Source organism: Micromys minutus (genome assembly GCF_963924665.1).
Source record: "Micromys minutus genome assembly, chromosome: 1".
Taxonomy (NCBI): Eukaryota; Metazoa; Chordata; class Mammalia; order Rodentia; family Muridae; genus Micromys; species Micromys minutus.
Window position 1 is genome coordinate 29,795,209 of NC_137969.1, and position 19,202 is coordinate 29,814,410.

Sequence of the window (19,202 nt, forward strand, 5' to 3'; positions counted from 1 at the left end):
ACATACTGAATGCTCAGCTCAGGATCCCCACACCACTGTGACTTGTGGTGGTATAGCCTGGCCACTTTTAGTTCAGACAGTGAAATCTGCTCTTTCTTGGGGCGGCCATGCCCCTCTTTTGAGTTAGGGGTTTTAGCAATAAATATCTAAGCTGGCAGTTTTCCATTGAGAAACACCCAGGCTCCTGGTGTTGGGTGGAGGTCCTGAGGGAAGGGGCAGAGCTATACCATCAGGACCTACCAGGAGCCAGCCCAGAGGAGAAAAAGAAGCAGAGAAGTCTTGCTGCACCCAAGTTCTTGCCTCCTGTCTGCATGGTCAGTAGAGCAGGGGTGGTCACGAGCTTGGGAAAGTCTGACTTGATGAAGCTCTGTGCTGGTCACACTCCCACAACCCCTGTGGGTACTTCTCCTTCTTTTCAGCTTTGGCTTGGCCCCTGCTGCACCACTCCAAGTACACGCACCACTCAGCCCCAACCAGACCGTGGAGATCTCCCTGCCTCTTAACACAGTGGGCTCAGTCATGAAGATGGAGCCTCTAAACAATCTTCAGGTGTGTCCCCACAGGGCCAGACACCCCGTTTCTACCCAGTCTCAGCCATGGGGTGGATGCTAGCTGTCTGTGCGGGAAGCCTGGGAGAGAATAGTGCTCTTGGCTGCAGATGGAGCCTGGGCTAGGGGACAAAGGTCATGGCTCCAAGGGAGGGTTCTGTGAGAAAACCTGCTCTGGACACCCTACTTGGGCCCTTGGAGGTGGGATAAGCCCAAGAGTCAGGGTGTCCAGCTTTGGGGGCTGACTGGAGACCCCCATGCCTAGGTGGCTGTGAAGAACAACATTGACGTCTTCTACTTCAGCACTTTGTACCCACTGCACGTCCTCTTCGTGGAGGATGGGAAGATGGGTGAGTAGTGAGGGGCCGGGGACTCGTGCAATAGGACTGCAGCTTGGGAACCTGGGAAGGGCTGTGATAAGGATCAACAGGACAGCTTTGCCTTATGAGATCTTCAGCTGGTCCTAGGGGCACCATCTCTGGCTTGCACATAGCCTGTGCCACCTCACTTGTGAGCACTGCTGCTCACCCGTTAGCTTATCTTTGGGATGCAAAGAACCAAGTCAGTCACCATACCTGGTGGCTATGTGTGGCACATCACCTTTGCCACTTGCCACAGAGCCATGCCCACCAAGCAGACCACACAGAGGGAGAAGAAGATGAGGTCAGATAGCCGGTAAGGCAAAGGAGAGGCTGGAAGCAGAGGGCACTGTGGAGGGCAAGTGCCTTCACTCAGCTTCCAGGTAGCACATTGGAGACCAGACCCATTTCTGCCATGTGATGCCGAGGGGCCACAGTTCATTAGGATCCCATCTCTTATCCTGCCCCATTTACCCTGCAGACCGGCAAATGTTCCTTGCCACATGGAAGGACATTCCCAACGAGAATGAAGCACAGTTCCAGATCAGAGACTGCCCGCTTAACACAGGTGAGCCCCCCTTTACCCCCTCTACCTCCCAGTATTCCACTCACTCTCTCCCCTGTACCCACTGAATGTGGGCCTTCCATGGCTGTCTGATCCTGCAGAGGCTGCAAGCAACAAGCTGCAAAGCAGTAACATTTTCACTGTTGCCAAGAGGAATGTGGAGGGCCAGGACATGCTCTACCAATCTCTGAAGTTGACCAATGGCCTCTGGGTGCTGGCAGAGCTGCGGATCCAGCCAGGCAACCCCAGCTTCACGGTGAGAACCCTTGTATCCACTGCCAGGTCTTGACTCTCCACCTTCCTGCCCTGCCAGGGCCTTCCCAAATCAGCCACCCTAGTCTGTGCTGTAAGGAGACTGTTGGGTGTCACTATGCCACGGTCTCTTTGAGCCCAGTCTGAGAATTAGTTCTTAAACTTCAACTCAACCCCATCAGGTTACCCAAATAAGACACCAAGAAAACACATAAACACATGATCCCCAGACAGGGAAATAGTATCACTGGCTACAGGAGTTGGCCCTGCTGCCATATGGGTGCCTGAGTACCTGGCCAGGGGCACGCTGATTTCTACAGGCCATGATTCTAGACCTTGAGTCAGAACCATCAGAAGACAGTTTCTAGGGTGGCCTGGGTATTTTGTAAACTCCACTGCTGTTCCCAGGCCTAGAGTCCAGGCTTTGCTTCCCTCGTGCACCTTGCCTAGTAGGTATGGCCCTTCCTAATGCTGGCGACCTTGGCGCTGGTGGGTGGGGCTGTGATGGTAGCTGAGGTGGTGGTAATTTCCATCTTCCTGTTTGTTTGCTGCATGTCCACCTTCCCTGCTGGTGCCATGGTACAGGACTTGGAGGTTAGCGATTGCTTCTCTCTTCTTGTGCTCCACCTCCATCCTTCCTAGCAGTATTGCGCATGCCTCATCTCCTAGTCATCTCCTAGGCCCCAGTGCATTCGCTTTCTCCTGCCTCGTGGCCTTGCTTCAGCCTGATGCTCCCAAGGACAGTAGATGTATGTGGAGGTTACCAACACCAGGGCTTTCCGACCACTTGCACATGCATAGTGTGCAGAGCCCTTAAAGGGACCATGGACCCTCAGGGGGCCACTGCTGCTGAATCCAGAGTTCTGCTTGCCACTCCTTCATAGTTGCAGCCTCAGACAGACCTGATGTTCTCAAGTGGAAGGGCTAGTTGGTTTCTGTCTCTTCTGCCTGGAATCTCAAGGCTCAGACCTCATCCAGCACTGAGGCAACTTCACACAAACTTGCTTCCTGTGCAGTAACTAGAGCAATCCCCACATACCATGTAGACCCCAGGAGAGATCTACTCCCCTTAAACCCTTTGCCCACCAAGACTGTATGTCAGAATTGCTCCTGACCTAGACTTCCAGAGGTTGTAGTGGGACAGACAGCCCAGAAAGGGAGGTGGGCTGGGCACTCCTGACGGCCCGTGAATCATGCCGCCTGCCAGTGGCTTCGGTGGCAGAACTGACAGCAGGCGTGGGGGCTGCAAGTATATTTGGTTCCCGCCCGGTTGTGATGGCCACCCCCTCTGCTTTACCTCACATCTGCCCCACTCCTAGCTTCCAGCCTGCTGTGTGTGCATGCAATACACTCCTGCTTGCTTTTCCATCTGGTGCCCGCTCTCCCCCATCCTTTTACTGAAGAATCCCAAGGATAAGTTCTTTCCCTGTTTCCTCTTCTGCAGCTGTCCCTGAAGTGTCGAGCACCAGAGGTGTCCCAGCATGTATACCAGGCCTACGAGACTATCCTCAAGAACTGAAGTCCCTCTCGCATCCACCCCAGCCTTCTGATAGCCCAATCATGGAACCCTGTGGGTGGCAGTACCTTCTCCTTTCTTTAGGGAGAGGCCAGGTGGGCTCCTGAACCACCCAGGAGGCTCCCCTGATCCTAACTGAGGGCCTGGAGCAAGGCCACATCTCCCAGAGTGAAATCTCAGTGCATCTCCAGTGGCTGCTTTTTTCTATTGCTGTTGATGTGGGATCAAAAGAAGTGGAGCCAGCACAGCATCAGCTGGACAGGGGGCCACAGGGTGCTCTTCCTTCTCCTCTCCTGGGCGTAAACATGGAACCCCTCCCTAGGGTCCTAGCCCATAACCCCTGCCCTGTCTCCTCAGTGAGCCTGTCCTGGGTAGAGTCCTCTGGGTGCCAATATTATTGCTTGGGACTCCAAGGGCTGGAAGTGGTGATGGGCAGACCTGAGCCCAGAGGGGCAACCTGGGCCAGCACCATCCACCCTATATGATACCAGTTGGTGCTCTGTGACCACCCAGAGCCCATCTAGGATTCTGTTTTCTTATGCCCTGGAGGATGGTCACTACCTACAAAACATTCCGTGGTGTCCCCTCTGTGAGTCCAGGGCTCTTAGAACAGAAATAGGGTGAAAGGTGGAGCAAGGGGCAGTGGAAACACTTCCAGTGTGAGGCTCCTGTGGGCTCTCTAGCACCCGCTGGCTCCCCAGTCTGTGTGTGACAGTGATGGGTTATCCTGTCACTGCTGTTTGATAATAAAGAGATTCTGCTTTTGGCAGTTATGTGCATTTCTTTCCCTCTACAAAGAAAAACCATCCTAAGAAACTGCTTCTGGTAGCTGGGGATAGTATCTGACCCTGCAGTGATTATAGATAATACATATAAATGAAAATATAGATTGTGTATTTACCCTTACTTTCAAAAAGAGAAAGTGAATAAAAATGATGACATCAAGTGTGTTCCTGGCCAGTGTGTCAGGTCGTAAGGCTCTGGGCAGGAGTCCTGTGCTGAAGCCATTATCCCTGACTGTGGTCCCCTCCCCTTCTGCCTGCTGTGGCCTGCTGGTGTCTCTGTCCCCTTCGGGATCATTGCTTCATTTGTGTCTCCTCTTTCCTGCCACCTTGGGGCAGCAGGAATGACCGAGTCAGGACAGGAGGGGGCTGGGCATTGTGGCTGTATTTTCCTGGGGAGTTATCTGAGGGAAGATACGGAGAGACCCAGGAAGAGGACCCACAGGAGACTAAGACGTCTGTCCAAGAAGTTGTACTACCCAAGAATCGCACCACCTCAGCACTGTTAACCTCTTACTACCCCTGGGGAACAGTCTCCTGCTTCCATGAGGTAATAAGATCTAGCTTTGTGATGGTCTTGTGCAGTTAGCTACAGCTACCCTGGGTTCGGGACAGTAATGGTCAGTCATCATGCCTAAACAGGGTTCCACAGTAACCTGTTTCTTCAGGTTTTTCCCATTCCTCTGGGGGTGAGGACTGCTAGTAGGCCATAGCAATAGTCACTTATTCGCAGTACTTTGGCCAATTATGAGTCTCTGTAGTAAGTACTGCCCACTGAAAAAAGAAGTTTTCCTAACCGAGGCCTAGAGCAACAATAATCTGAACAGCAGTAACATGCCCACTAGGGGCTAGGACTTCGCCGGCCCGCAAGATTCTGTGTTCTAATAAATGAGGGTTCCTGCTGTGGAGCAGACCTTCAATCCAACTGGAGAGCAACTGGTTGTGCTCACAACGGTTGTACCACTCAACGGCACGTCTTGCTTAGCAGGCAGATGTTGAGAAGCAATTGACAGCGGTTTGTCGGAAGCCTGCCTAGCAGGAGGGCCCTTCCAGCCAGCCCTTGCCAGATGTTTCCGTGCCCTACAGCATAGTTTATGGTGCGGTCAGCAATAAGGACTTAACCATCCAGTCCTAACGTGCAATCAGTGAAAAGTACCTTTTGGTTTGTAAGGCTTCAGGAGTCTCCCTGGCCATCAACTTGGAGGAAGATAACATCCCTAGCCACTGGGATTTTCATCCAAAAATGTTCTGAATGTGCCTTTTCCCGCCACACAGTACTTACTTCATGTAAACTCCTTAACTGTTTTTACATTTATATACACAGGCTGTTGTAGGGTTTTTTGGTCACCTGCTTAGGTATATTATTTGTACCTTAGCCATAAAATTTCCAAGAACTCTCCAGCTGTGCCTACACCCTGGATAAACTTATTTTCCATCCTAGCGAGTCATTTCAGGTGCTTCTGTAAATTTGTAAGAGACCCAGAGGTTGACATTACATGACGAAAAAAAGTTTGAGGGCCAGGGGACAAGGTATCAGAATAATTAATAGGTTTTTTTTCATACAATATATTCTGATCACAGTTCCCCCTCGTCTCCCAGATCCTCCCCATCCATTCCTCCATACAACCTCTCTCTCTAGAGAAAACAAATGAAATAGAACAAAACAAACACAGAAGAAGTACACTCATGCAGAAAACACAAATCAGAAATGTGGTCTGGGTGGTGGTGGCATTGGCTCCTCACACCTTTAATCCAGCCCTCGGGAGGCAAAGGTAGTGGGTCTCTGTAGTTCAAGACCAGCCTGGTCTACACAGTGAATTCTAGGACAACTGGGGGTACACAGAGAAATACTGTCTTGAAAATCAAAATTCAAAAATACCATTGACTTCATTTTCAGTTAGCTGTCCACTGCTGGACACAGGGCTGCTCTTAACTATGGTAAGTCTCTAGTGAGACTCCACTGAAGAAAACTATTTTCTCCTTTGCAAGCTGTTGTCAATTGGAGATAGCTTCTTGGTTAAGGATGAGAAACCATGTCCACTTCCTTCTCTCAGTACTGGGAACCCAGCTATCTCGGACCAGCGCAGGCCCTGTGCACGTTACCGCGATCTGAGTTCATATGGGTGTTACCTGTTATACCTAGAAACCATTGTTTCCTTGGTATCTTCCATCTCCCCTGGCTATTAAATCTTTCCTGCCTCTTCTACAAAGTCCCTTGGGCCCTGAGGGAAGGATTTGACAGAGACATCCTGTTTAGGATTGAGCGTTCCAAGGTCTCTCCCCTGAGCAGGGTTCAGCTGTGGGTTTCTGTGTTCCTACCTACTGCAGGAGGAAGCTTCTCTAACGGCTGAGCATAACACTGCTCTATGACTAAAGCCGAATATTTTAGGAGTCATTTCATTGCTACATTTTTTTTAGAAGAACAGTAGTATTTGGTTTCCCCCTAGATCCTTGGGCTATCTAGTCCCAGGTTCTTGGCCACCCAGACAGTGTCAGGCATAGGTTCCATCTCTTTGGAGTGAGCCTTAAATTCAGACAGCGGTTGGTTACTCCCACAACTCTTGTTCCACGGTTGTACCAGGATATCATATAGGCAGGTCACCATTATGGGTACAAGAATGTATAGCTGGGTTGGTGCTTCGTTTTCTCTAAAAGCATGCAGAGTACCTTCCAGTGCCAGAACACTATTTAGTAGGGGTGAAGACTCTAGTTAGGCACCAGCTCAACTTCTGTAAAACTGGGCAGTGAGCTTCCTACGTGTCATCTTCAGCAATGTGGCCTTATCACTGGTTTGTGGAAAGCAACCAACAGTGTTGGCTAAAGCCTGAGTTCGCTGGGGTTTCCATGTGGCCCTTTGACCAACGGCCTAATCACACATTAACCCATTCCAGCACTGGAGGTCTTGATTAGTGGCAGACATGTCTAGTTGAGGCTTTGTTTCCCTGTCATGTGGGGCTTTCATTTAGGTTTCTTGTGTGTGTGTGTATGAATAATCTACTGTAGTAGGTTTCTATATACCCTCCCAAGTGGTCCTTAGTTGTTTTATCTGCCCCTCCTTTATTCCCTCTCTTAACCGCCTCTTCCCTCTCTGTTTAATGCTCCTGTTCTAGACCCCAGCCCCATCTTTCCATAAGTATATGTTCTACGTCTCCTCCTTGGGAAATCCTTCCCTCCACCCTAGTCCTTTATACCTAACTCCTAAGGTTATACAGACTGTGGTGTGCCCATTGAAGGCTTAAAAAACCAACATCCACATATAAACAAATATATAACATGTTTGTATTTTTTGGGGTGATTTTCTTCCAGCTCCATCCTTTTACCCACAAGTTTCATTGTTTTAAACAGTTGTGTAATGTTCCATTGACCACGTTTTCCTGATCCATTCATCTGTTGATGAAAATCTGGGCTGTTTCCGATTTCTGGCTATTATGAATAAATCAACAATGAACATGGTTGAGCAAGTGTGTTTGCAGTAGGATGCTGAACTGTTTGTACACACCTAAGAGTGGTTACCTAGATCTTGAGGTAGATCTATGCCCATCTTTCTGAAGAGCCACCACACTGATTTCCATAGTGGCTGTACAAATTTGTGTTCCCACTAACAATAAATGAATATTCCCCTTACTTCACATCCATGCCAGTATGGACTTCCAATTTGCTTTATTGATCTTGGTCAATTTGACTAGTGTTAAGGTGAAATTTCAAAGTCATTTTGATTGGTATTTTCTTGATGACTAAGGATATTTAACATGTCTTTAAGTGTTTCTCAGCCATTTGTGTTTTGATTTGAGAATTGTTCAGCTCTGTATGCCATTTTAAATTGGGTTTTCTTGATGTCTAGCTTTTTGTTGTTTTCTAGATCTTTATGTATTGTAGATATTTGCTCTCTATTAGATATATAGTTGGAAGGGATTTTTTTCCCATTCTATAGCCTGCCATGTTGTCTGAATGATGGTGTCCTTTGCAGTACAGGAACTTTTCAGTTTCATGAAGTCCTATTCATCAATCTATCTATCTGTCTATCTATCAATGCATCCATCCACCCCCCACCTATCATTCATCCATCTACCCACCCACCCACCCACCCATCTATCCACCCATCTATCTATCTATCTGTGTCCTGGAACTTACTCTGTAGACCAAGCTGGCATCGAACTTGGAGACTAAAGGTGTGTGCCACCACTGCCGGCTCCAATCTTGATTTTTCTCAAATAACAACTTTGTTTTATTGATTTTTTATTTTATTGATTTTAGCCCTGAGTTATTTTTTGCTATCTATTCCTTTTAGGGTGCTATTTCTTCTTCATTTTTTTTCCCTAGAGCTTTCTGGTATGCTGTTAGGTTGCTAATATAAAATCTCTCCAATTTTTAATGTAGGCATTTAGTGCTATGAACTTGCTTCCTGGAACCACCTTCAATATGTCCCATAGGTTTGGATAGGTTGTATTTTCATTTTCATTTAGCTCTAAAGTTTTGATTTTCCTTTTAAATTTATCTTGACCAATTCTCCATTCAGTAGGAAGTTGTTCAGTCTTCATGAATTTGTAATCCTGCTGTTGTTAATATTTATTTCTGGGTGGTCAGATAGGATACAGAGTGGCGTTTTAATTTTTTTGTATCTGTCGAGGATTACTGTGTCTAGCTATGTGGCCATTTTTGAAGAAAGTTCCATGAGCTCTATTCTTTTGTTGTTGTTGTTGTTTGGGTAAAATTTTTTATAAATACCTGTTTGCGGGCTGGAGAGATGGCTCAGCGGTTAAGAGCACCGATTGCTCTTCCAAAATTCCTGAGTTCAAGTCCCAGCAACCACATGGTGGCTCACAACCATCTGTAATGAGATCTGATGCCTTTCTGGTGTGTCTGAGAGACAGCTACAGTGTACTTATATATAATAAATAATAATTTAAAATTAATTAATTAATTAATTAATTAAATACCTGTTTTGTCCCTTTGGTTTATGACATCTGTTTAGTTTGTACATGGATGAGTAGAAGTCTCCCCCATAGCATGTATGAGGGTCAGTATGGGATTTAAGCTGTAATGGTGTTTCTTTGATGAGCTTGGGTAGACTTGTGCTTGGTGCATAAATGTTTAGAATTGCAGTTCCTCTTGTTGGACATTTTTTTCTTTGATGCATATGTCATGCTCTTTCCTATCTCTTCAGATTAGTCTTGAAGTATATTTTGTCAGGTATTAAAATGGCCACACCTGCTTGCTTCTTGGGTCCATTTTCTTGAATATCTTTCTCCATCCTTGTACCCTCAGGAGATGTCTACCTTTTACTGGGGAATTGAGACCATTGATAGCATTATCAAATGAGAAGAATTTATTGATTTTTGGCTGTTTTGTTAGCATGTAGATTTATCTCCCCTCTCTTGATTTGCTGGTCTGTGATTAATTATTCCTTGTGTTTTCTTAGGTGTGACTATACTCTTCAGATTGAAGTTTTTCCTTCTAGCACCGTCTGTTGATCTGGATTTGTAGACAGACTCTGCTTAAATTTAGTTTTGTTGTGGAATGTTTTGTGATTGAAAGTTTTGTTGGGTAGTCTGGCTGATATTTTGGTCTCTTAGAACTTTTAGAACATCTGTCCAGACCTTTCTGGCTTTTACAGTCTCCACTGAGAAGTCAATTGCTATTCTAATAGGTCTGTCTTTATTTGCCTTTTCTCCCTTATAGCTTTTAATATTTTCCTCTGTTCTGATGTTACTGTTTTGATTATTATCATGGAAGTTTTCTTTTCTGGTCCTGTCTATTTGGTATTCTATGTGTTTCTTGTATCTTCATAGGCAGCTCCTTCTTTAGGTTGGTGAAATTTTCTGTGATTTTGTTGAAAACATTTTTGGTCCCTTGACCTGGGTGTCTTCTCTTCCATTCCTATTATTTGTAAATTTGGTATTTTTATAATGTCCCAGATTTCCTGGATATTTTGTACCTGGATATTTTTAGATTTAACTTTTTTTTTTTTTTGACTGAAGTATCCATTTCTTCCATCTTGTCTTCAGTGCCCGATTCTCTCTTTCATCCCATGTCTTCTGTTGGTGAGACTTGCCTCTGAGGTTTTTAACCTCCTGAATTTTTCAGTTTCAGTTTGATCTCAGCTTGGCTTTTCTTTGATTATTCTGTTTCTGCTTGTGCATCTGTTTCCCCCATTTCATTCCACTGTTTGTGTCTTTACAGATTTTATTAAGGCATTTAAAGTCCTTGAACATATACATAATTGCAACTTTGAAGTCTTCACCTTGTGCCTCTGCTGTATTGCATGTCTCAGAGCCTGTCATAGGTTGCTGGGTTCTGGTGGAGACACTGACTGTTGGTGCCCCTGGTTTTGCTCTTGTGTCCAGGGGTTTGCCTCTGAGCTAGGATAACTATGATTCCAGGTGTCGGTATCTGATCTTGCACTGTTGTGTGAAGTTGTTCCATCCCTTGGTTTCCATTGCTCTCTCTGGATCTCATAAGTGTTCTGGCTCTGGGTTGCCTTGTGGGGAGTGTTTCTATGGGCGGGTGGGTGGTAGGGAGGAACAGAGGAGGTTGCTTCCTAGGTCAGTATGGACTGTGAAACCTTTGCTCAGAGGTAGTCAGGGTCTCCGATTGTCACTGTCCATCATAAGCAAGTGCTAGTTGGTCTTGGGATTCAGTAACTAAGAGGCTGCTTGGAGAAGGAAGTATCATCATCCAGTGCATGTGAGAAGACCCCATTGCTTAGACATGGCAGCAGGGCTGGGATGGCATCTTACTTAAATCTTTATCATCTATATGATTCTCCATGAGCCTTCCCTGCCTCCCCATCCTGGGGTATCCCTGGGGGTGTTGCAGTAAATAAAAAATGTGGTAACCTTTTATTCTGCTAGTGCTGGCACCATTAGGGCCACATGGCACTGCGGGGTATCTTTAGCTCAGTGGTTCCACGCTGCCCCCAAGTACTCTCAGACTCAGGCGGACTGTGAGCCATCCTCTCCCAGCTGTCTCCCTGCTAGCCGTAAACTTAGCTCATATTCCCCACAGCTTGGTAAAATCGTGACTCAATAATCAATAATTTATCAATCAGATTTATGTGTTAAATTCTCAATCCACAATGCATCCACACAAAAAAGCTTACAACCATTTGAAAAGATGTAAACTGCCCACCTAGATAAAACAAATTGACTCATAGAAACCCTTAGAAATAATTATATCTACCTATTGCCAATTAAGACCACCTGGGTCTAGAACCTCCTCCTTCAGCTCCATCTTGATTCTGTTTCTCCTTCTCCCTGCCTTACCAAAACTTTGTCCCCGCCCCTCTCTCTACCATCCAATCAGGTATCGCCTTGACCTAACCAGTGCCAGCTCTCACCTGTATATAGACATCAACCTACACCTCACCTTTTCTGTTTTAATTAAAAACAAAAACAAAACAAAAACATCTTAGTGAGGCTGCTGTGGTCCATAATATTCTCTGAGCTTTCCCATGCTGCCCAAAGACGACAATAAGAAGGATGCCAGAAAGTTGGACAAAAAAGACAAAGACCTAGGAAATAAATCTGGTGGCAGGGCCAAAAAGAAGAACTGGTCCAAAGGCAAAGTTTGGGACAAGATGAACGATCTTGTCCTGTTTGACGAAGCTACATATGACAAACTCTGTAAGGAAGTTCCCAACTATAAGCTTATCACTCCAGCCATGGTCTCCGAGAGACTGAAGATTCGAGGTTCCTTGGCGAGGGCAGCCCTTCAGGAGCTACTTAGTAAATGACTTACCAAGCTGGTTTCAAATCACAGAGCCCAAGTCATTTACACCAGAAACTTAAAAGGTGGAGATGACCTAGCTGCTGGTGAAGATGCATGAACAGGTTCAATCTGCTGTGCATTTGGGAAAATAAAACATTATTAAATAAAAAAAAAACCTTTTCCCCCTCATATGTAAGCTGTGCACAATTATTTTCATTAGAAGTGTGGGTAATGGGCTGGAGAGATGGTTCAGTGGTCGGTCAAGAGCACTGACTGCTCTTCCGGAAGACCTGAGTTCAAATCCTAGCAACCACATGGTGGCTCACAGCCATCTGTGATGAGATCTGATGCCCTCTTCTAGTGTGTCTGAGGACAGATACATTGTCTTCATTACATATTACATTACATTATTACATATAATAAATAAATAAATCTTGAAGAAGAAGAAGAAGAAGAAGAAGAAGAAGAAGAAGAAGAAGAAGAAGAAGAAGAAGAAGAAGAAGAAGAAGAAGAAGAAGAAGAAGAAGAAGAAATGTGGGTGATATCAACCTTGCACTGGTGGTCCTGGATTCTATAACAGGCTGAACAAGCCATGCAGAGCAAGCCAGTAAGCAGCACCCTCCATGGCCTCTGCATCAGCTCCTGCCTCCAAGTTCCAGCCCTGCTTGAGTTCTGACTTCCTCCAATAATGAACTATGCTCTGGAAGTATAAGACACTGAACAAAACCTCCCCAACTTGCTTTTTGGTCATGGTGTTTCATCACAGCAATAAAAACCCTGACTAAGACACTGCTCTTCCTAAGCACCTTAGTTCAGTTCCTAAAACCCTTGTGAAAAGATTCACAGTTATCTGTAACTCCAGCCCCAGGGGCATCTTCTAAACTCTGTGAGCACCCACACTCAAACTCGCATGCCCACATACTGACACACACACAATTTTTAAAATCTTTTTTTAAAATGTTAGATTGTAAGACGATATCTTTATGCAGGAAGGCAGGTACAAGATAAATGAGGTCTGTCATTGGACAAGAAGGAAGGATAGGTGGGAACAAAATTTTAGAAAGAGAGGGAGGAACAGAGCAAGAGGGAGGAGCTGGAAGAACATGGAGGCCGATGTGGATATATCTTTCAGCATCTCTGCATAGATACAGGTTGTTGTGAATATTTTTAAGGGATGGGTGTGTACAGGATTTTGTGTTGTCTAGATGGGAAAATTATATCAGACCAATTGGATCAGAGTCTATTGTGTGGTGTTTTCCTTCATGTGGTGACGTAATTGAGTTCAGGAGAGGGTGCAGTGGCGGGCCGCACCAAGCCCACCACAGAACTGGGATGTGTGGGCCTGGTGTGGTAACAACCCGCCTTGTGAGTGGGAGCAGCCAGGTGCCACACTGGAACGGCTCGCAGACCACCCGGGTCAGAGCATACCATGGGGGCAGCGTGTAGCTGCTGAGATAAATTAGTGCAAGTTCCATAATGGCCCTATGGTGCCAGAACTAGCTTGGGACCGAGTGCCTGGGTCAGAGAGAGTGGGGGCAGCGCAGAGTGGTAACTCACAGCAACCGGTCACGGCCTTATTTAATATTTACTGCAACGCTGGATGATAAAGATGAGGGCCAGAAAATTCTGTCTTCTGGGCAGGACAGGACTGCTGCAATCATAAACCCACTGCAGCTGAGACTGCTTATATTGTGCCTATATTGTGTCTATATTGGTCAGGAACAAAGGAGGGGCTCACAGAGCCCTACTGTCCCTGGGGAACTACTGGCTGTTAAGGGGGGAGGAGCAGGCACCACCTTCAGTAAGGTTATCAGGTGGATTCTCTTCACCCACACAGGTGACCTCCTAATCACAAGACAAAACCCCATGAAAGCTGAAGGAGGAGGGGGTGAGAGGTATTAGACTGTATTATATAATGTATATATTTATATATACATCATATATATGCATCATGTACGTGTATAAAATTAATAATAAAAAAGAACAGGGGCCGCAGGGGTGGCTCAGGGGTTAGGAGCACTCACTGCTCTGCTGGAGGACCACAGTTTGGTTGGAAGCACTCACATGGTTGCTTACAGACATCTGTAACTGCAGTCCCAGGGATTTAACAGCTTCTTCTGGCCCCACAGCACCACATACAGACGCTGGGTTCATAGATGCAAAATCACCCATGTACATAAAATTAAAAAAAATAATAATTAGGAAAATGTTTAAAATAACCAGGAGGAGGAGGAGAAAAGGCCCCAGCACATGTAGTATGGCAAAGGCTTAAAACATACAAGGGGAAACTGAGGCAGGGGACTTGGTTCTCCAAGCCTCCTGTGATGCACATTGGCTTTGCCGTATCATTTCACCAGGAAAACAGATGCCCACAGTCTCCACCCACACTTTTTCAGGCCTTAGCTCCCTAAAGGAGAAAGTGGGGTTGTTATTATTAGTTGCTTGTTTTGGGGCTTGTTTGTGTTTTTGAAGCAGAGTTTCATTATGTAGCCCAGGCTGGCCTAGATATGTAGCCCAGGCTGGCCTGGAATTTGCCGCAGTTCTGAGTTACAGGCCTATATGATTTGAGTTTCTTCCAGGAGTAGAATACTCACATCTCCATGCAAACCCCGAAGAACCCTCTAACAAATGGCCACATCTGAGCATGCTGGCACATTGTCACCGTGATTTTCTCTGTTCCTCATGCTGGGATTTGAAGTCAGGGCCTGTGTTAGGCAAGGCCAGCACCTCTGCACGGAGTAAATCCTTATCTCTAGTGCTACTGATTGTAATGTCAGGAGCTCGTTCCCTGTGCGTACACATTGACCCCCCTCAGGATTTCGATGCCAGTCCCTGTCTGTGGATGAACATGAGGGATGGGCTTGTCTTCTGTGAGTCCCAGTGATGCTGTAGCCACTCCACGCCACACACTCCCAGGACCACTGGAACAGTTCGGTTACGGGCTCTCTCACTGCAGGTGTCTGCAGTAGAGGGGGAGCAGAGTTTACATCTGAGATTATGGCTGGGGGAGGGGCAAGGTTATGCAAGCTAGTGCACAACCTGGATTTTAAACAGCACTACTAAATAAATAAATAACAAAGGAAGAAACCATTACTCTCTCCAACGGAAGGAACCAATACAGTTATCTGGTATCACATTTTTCTTTCTTTCTTTCTTCCTTTCTTCCTTCCTTTCTTTCTTTTTCTTTTGTTTTGAGATAGAGTCTCACTACGTAGTCCTGGCTGTCCCTGAACTCATTACGTAGACCAGGCTGTCCTCAGACTCAAGACCTGCCAGTTTCTGCCTTCCTGGTGCTGGGATTAAAGGCATGCACCACCATACTTGGCTTTCTTTTCTTTTTTTGAGACAGTCTCACTGTGAATCCCTGGGTAGACTGTAACTCCCTATGTAGACCAAACTGCCTTCCAAGTGCTAGGATTAAAGAAATGCTTCAGCACGCCCCGGCTTGATTTTTTCTCTTTTGCATACAAATGGTGTTGCTAAAGTTCCCCAGTGAGGGAAAGAACCCTGTCTAACAAGGACCCAAGACAAACCAAGTGAGTCACAATTCAATCTGGGGGACCAGTAGAGACATTTACTGTGTTAATTTACAGAGCATAGGAGAAGGGTTACCTACAAGGGTGTGAAGTGCTCCTCACAAAGCCACACTGGAGGTCTTTGCTTTCCCACAGCTGCAGGAATGGAGGCACCCCCCAAGGCTCCCCCACCTGTATATGCTAGGCCTCCACATGCAATTTAAGAGTTGCAAACAGCTGGTGGCAGAGAGGGTCTGGATACTCAGCGCAGGTGTCCTGACCTGCCCTTCCCCCAGGGAGGGATGGAGACAGCACAGCTGCATGATTCTTTTGCAAGGGTGCAGCTGATCTCTCCAGGTGACGGTTGCTTGGCTCAGGACAGTCATGTACAACAAATGGAATGCACTATTCTAGGCCGTCCTAAACCCGTTTTCTGTTACTGTTACATTACAGAGGCATCTGTGCCTTCTCCAGGTGGAGAGCATTAGTACTCCACCTGAGAAGAGACCTGTTAGCTCCAACCTTATGTAATTCAAGTTGAATTCTCCTGGGTGTTACCAGTACAAGTGCATTAGCATTTTCTAGAGAAACACTTGATAGAATTAATACATATTAAAAGGACTTAGAGCCAGGTGTGATGACATACGCCTTTAGTCCCAACATTTGGGAATTCAAGGCCAGCCTGGTCTACATTTAGGGATGGTGCTGGAGAGATGGCTCAGTGATTAAGAGCACTGGCTGCTCTTCCCCAGACTCCGGGTTTAATTCCCAGCATCCACATGGCAGCTCACAACTGTCTGTAACTCCAGTTCCAGGGGACCTGACACCTTCACACAGACATGAATGCAGATAAAACACCAAAGCACATAAGATAAAAATTTTAAAAGTAATGTTTAAAGAAGGATTTAGGGGCTGGAGAGGTGGCTCCATTAAGAGCACTGGCTGTTCTTGCAGAGGACATGGGTTTGATTCCCAGCACTCAGATGACAGCTCACAACAATCTGTGAGTATAGTTCCAGGAGACCTGATGCCCTCTTCTGACCTCTGTGGTCACCAGGCACTAATGTGGTGCACAGATGAAACACCCATACACATGAAGTAATGTTGAGCAGCCCAACGTGGTGCTACGGGCCTAGAGGATTCCTGAGGAGTCACTAGCTAGTCTTCAGTCCACATTGAAAAGCCGAGGAGAAACGGTTCAGACAGCAGCAAAGGGTGGCTGTCTCCATACTCACCAGATAGAGACAAGGCAAGCAGGTGAAACCCCAAAGCTCCTGGCCCAGCCTCTTTACAGCTTGGCACTACTGGGAGGTGCTGCCCGAATTTAGGGTAAGCCTTCTCAATTCAGTTGCTTTAATCAAGGAAACCCTCACAGCTGTGCCCAGAGGCTTGCCCCTCTGTTGATCCCAGATCCAGTCAAATTGCCACATCTGCAGAGAGCACCACATGCAGATAAAACTCCGAAGACAGGAGTTACCAGGCCACAGGACTTGTAACGTGTCCGGAACAGCAAATTCCAAACTAGCCGGCCAAGAATATCATCTTGCTGTGTTTTCACTTACTTACTTAAATGATTTGAATTAATTCTTTTGTTATGTTTTTGAGCTGTGGCACCAGCTTCTTCTCTTCATCTACCACACACAGAGGGGGACTCAGGTCCCCAGGCTTGGAGCGCATGCTGAGAACCTTCCTGGCCTCCCCGCCCCGTCAGGTGAACAGGGTCTCATATAGTCAAGGATAGCCTCAAAGTCACTATGGAGTTGAGGATATACCTGAACTTCTGATTCTCCTGCCTCCACATGCCAAGCGACAAGACTCCAGGCACATGCTACCACAACAAGCAATGTTTTCCGATTTACTCATTCTGCTTTATGTGTACAGGTGTTTTGATCGCATGTTTGTATGTGCACCGTGTGGGTGCTGTGGGAGTCCTCGGAGGATGCCGGGTTCCTGGGAACTAGAGTTACAGATGTTTGTGAGGCACCTCCTGGGTGCTGGGAACTGAAACTGGGTCTTTTGCAAGAACAAGTGCTCTTGACCCCTGAGCCCTCTCTCCAGCCTCAGTACCACATTTTAAATGGGCCTATATTCCAGTATTTCTGGGCAGCTGCTCTTGTCTGGGAAGCTGTTTTTATACTTGTTACCTACTTCTATGTGGTTGTCGGTTACTTTTTATTCATTTGTCTTCATTTCTCCTCATTTATTAAGGTGTTTCCTCTTCCATATCAATACTGTTTTCCTGCTTCCTTTTTCCTTATTTGTGTGTGTGCAGTGTGCATTCCCGTCCACATGTTCGGAAAGGCCAGAAGAAGGTGTTGGATTCACCGGAACTGGGGGTCCAGATGCTTGTGAGCTGCCCCGTGGGTGCTGGGAACCGTGTTTGGATTCTCTGCGAGAGCAGTCCAGGCTCTCCGCCATCTCTGGCTTTTTATGTAACTTTCTTGTATCTCTTTCTAGTACTTGTCTGCTGCGAGCATTTGCATTTCTCTCCAGCTCCATCTGGCTGTGTGTAGGAATGAAGTAGGAATCCAACCTTCCCTCCCCCTCATGACTCCCCAGGAGCCTCTACACCACATACTGAGTATCCATCCTTCCTCACAGATCTCACATGCATTTTCATCCTATACTGAACTTCCGCATACACTCCATGTCTTTCCAGCCTGCACCAGAAAATGCTTGTCTTCTGCCTTTTTAAAAATGTGTCTGAATCCCAGCGTTCAGGAGGTAGAACCAGACAGATCTTTGAGTTCCAGACCAACCTGGTCCACAGAGCTAATTCCCAGACAGAGAGATAGGGCTACACAGAGAAACCTTGTCTCAAAACAAAAAACAAAAAACTGTAGGTTGATGTCAAGGGGATAAATGATTGGACAGTAGAGAGTGGGGTGGGGACAAAGCTTTGGTAAAGCAGAGAGAAGGAGAAAGCAGGAGACTGAAGAAGGGGCAACACGGAGGCAGACGTAGACGTTTCTCTCAGTGCATCTCTATGTGGATAAATGTTGTTATGAATATTTTATAAGGGATGGGATTGTACAGGATGATTTGATTTGTCCATGTGGGTAAATTGTATCTTACCAATTGGATCAGAGTATTTTGGGTGTGTTCTTTGATGTGGCGACAATTAAGAATTCGAAAGAGGGTGTAGTGGCGGGATGCACAAAACCGGCCACCAAGTTGGGATGTGTGTGCGCAAGGCTTGGCAACAACTTGCCAAGGGGAAAGTAAATGAAAACAACACGCTGGGGCGGTTGCCACCCGGGTTAGAAGCAGAGCAGACCAGACCGCCGGGGTCAAAGGAAGTGGTGGTCTGTGAGTACTTGGGGGCAGCGTGGAGCTGCTGAGATAAAGACACCCTGCAGTGCCACGTGGCCCTCCTGGTGCCTGCACTAGGAAGGATTAAGGGTTACCATTAATACTTACTGCAACAACAAACAACCAAAAATAACCAAAGCAAAACAAAAACAACAAATAAAAGCAAAACACACACACACATATACACACACATACACTCACACACATACACATACACACACACACACAAATAGCACCTTCTGTGTCTCACATGAAGTTCAGAATTAGTTAATGTTTTGGGGAAAAAGTGTTTTTATTTGGATTTCATCAGCTGTTTGTACTGTTTGAAGAGTTGGCTCCCTTATAACGATCCCAGTTAACACGGAGGGGCCGAGTAGTAAGGGCCTGACCTAGCCTGTGCAAGGCTCCAAGTGATTCTCAACACCATGCAGACATGCACACACATACACACACATACACACATATACACACACACACACATACACACATATACACACATACACACACACATACACACATATACACACATACACACACATACATACACACATACACACATATACACACACACACACACACACACACACACACAGATACACACATACACATACATACACACATATACACACATACACACACATACACA

General features: G+C 46.3%; 1 protein-coding gene and 1 pseudogene across 3 annotated transcripts in view; both read left to right on the top strand.

The window, feature by feature from the left end:
• The window catches only part of AP1B1 (adaptor related protein complex 1 subunit beta 1), a 50,911-nt gene extending 46,902 nt beyond the window's left edge, over window positions 1-4,009 (top strand). For both annotated transcript variants that reach the window (XM_080940432.1, XM_080940433.1), the window contains exons 17-21: window positions 420-549; window positions 814-898; window positions 1,389-1,475; window positions 1,574-1,728; window positions 3,169-4,009. In XM_080940432.1, the coding sequence (XP_080796558.1) occupies window positions 420-549; window positions 814-898; window positions 1,389-1,475; window positions 1,574-1,728; window positions 3,169-3,243 (532 nt within the window). In that variant the 3' untranslated portion in view covers window positions 3,244-4,009. The remainder of the gene's footprint in view (window positions 1-419; window positions 550-813; window positions 899-1,388; window positions 1,476-1,573; window positions 1,729-3,168) is intronic.
• Window positions 4,010-11,472: 7,463 nt separating this feature from the next.
• Window positions 11,473-11,847, top strand: LOC308416605 (small ribosomal subunit protein eS25-like; annotated as a pseudogene). The gene has a single exon. The product of its transcript is annotated as a small ribosomal subunit protein eS25-like (transcript).
• Window positions 11,848-19,202: the final 7,355 nt, after the last annotated feature.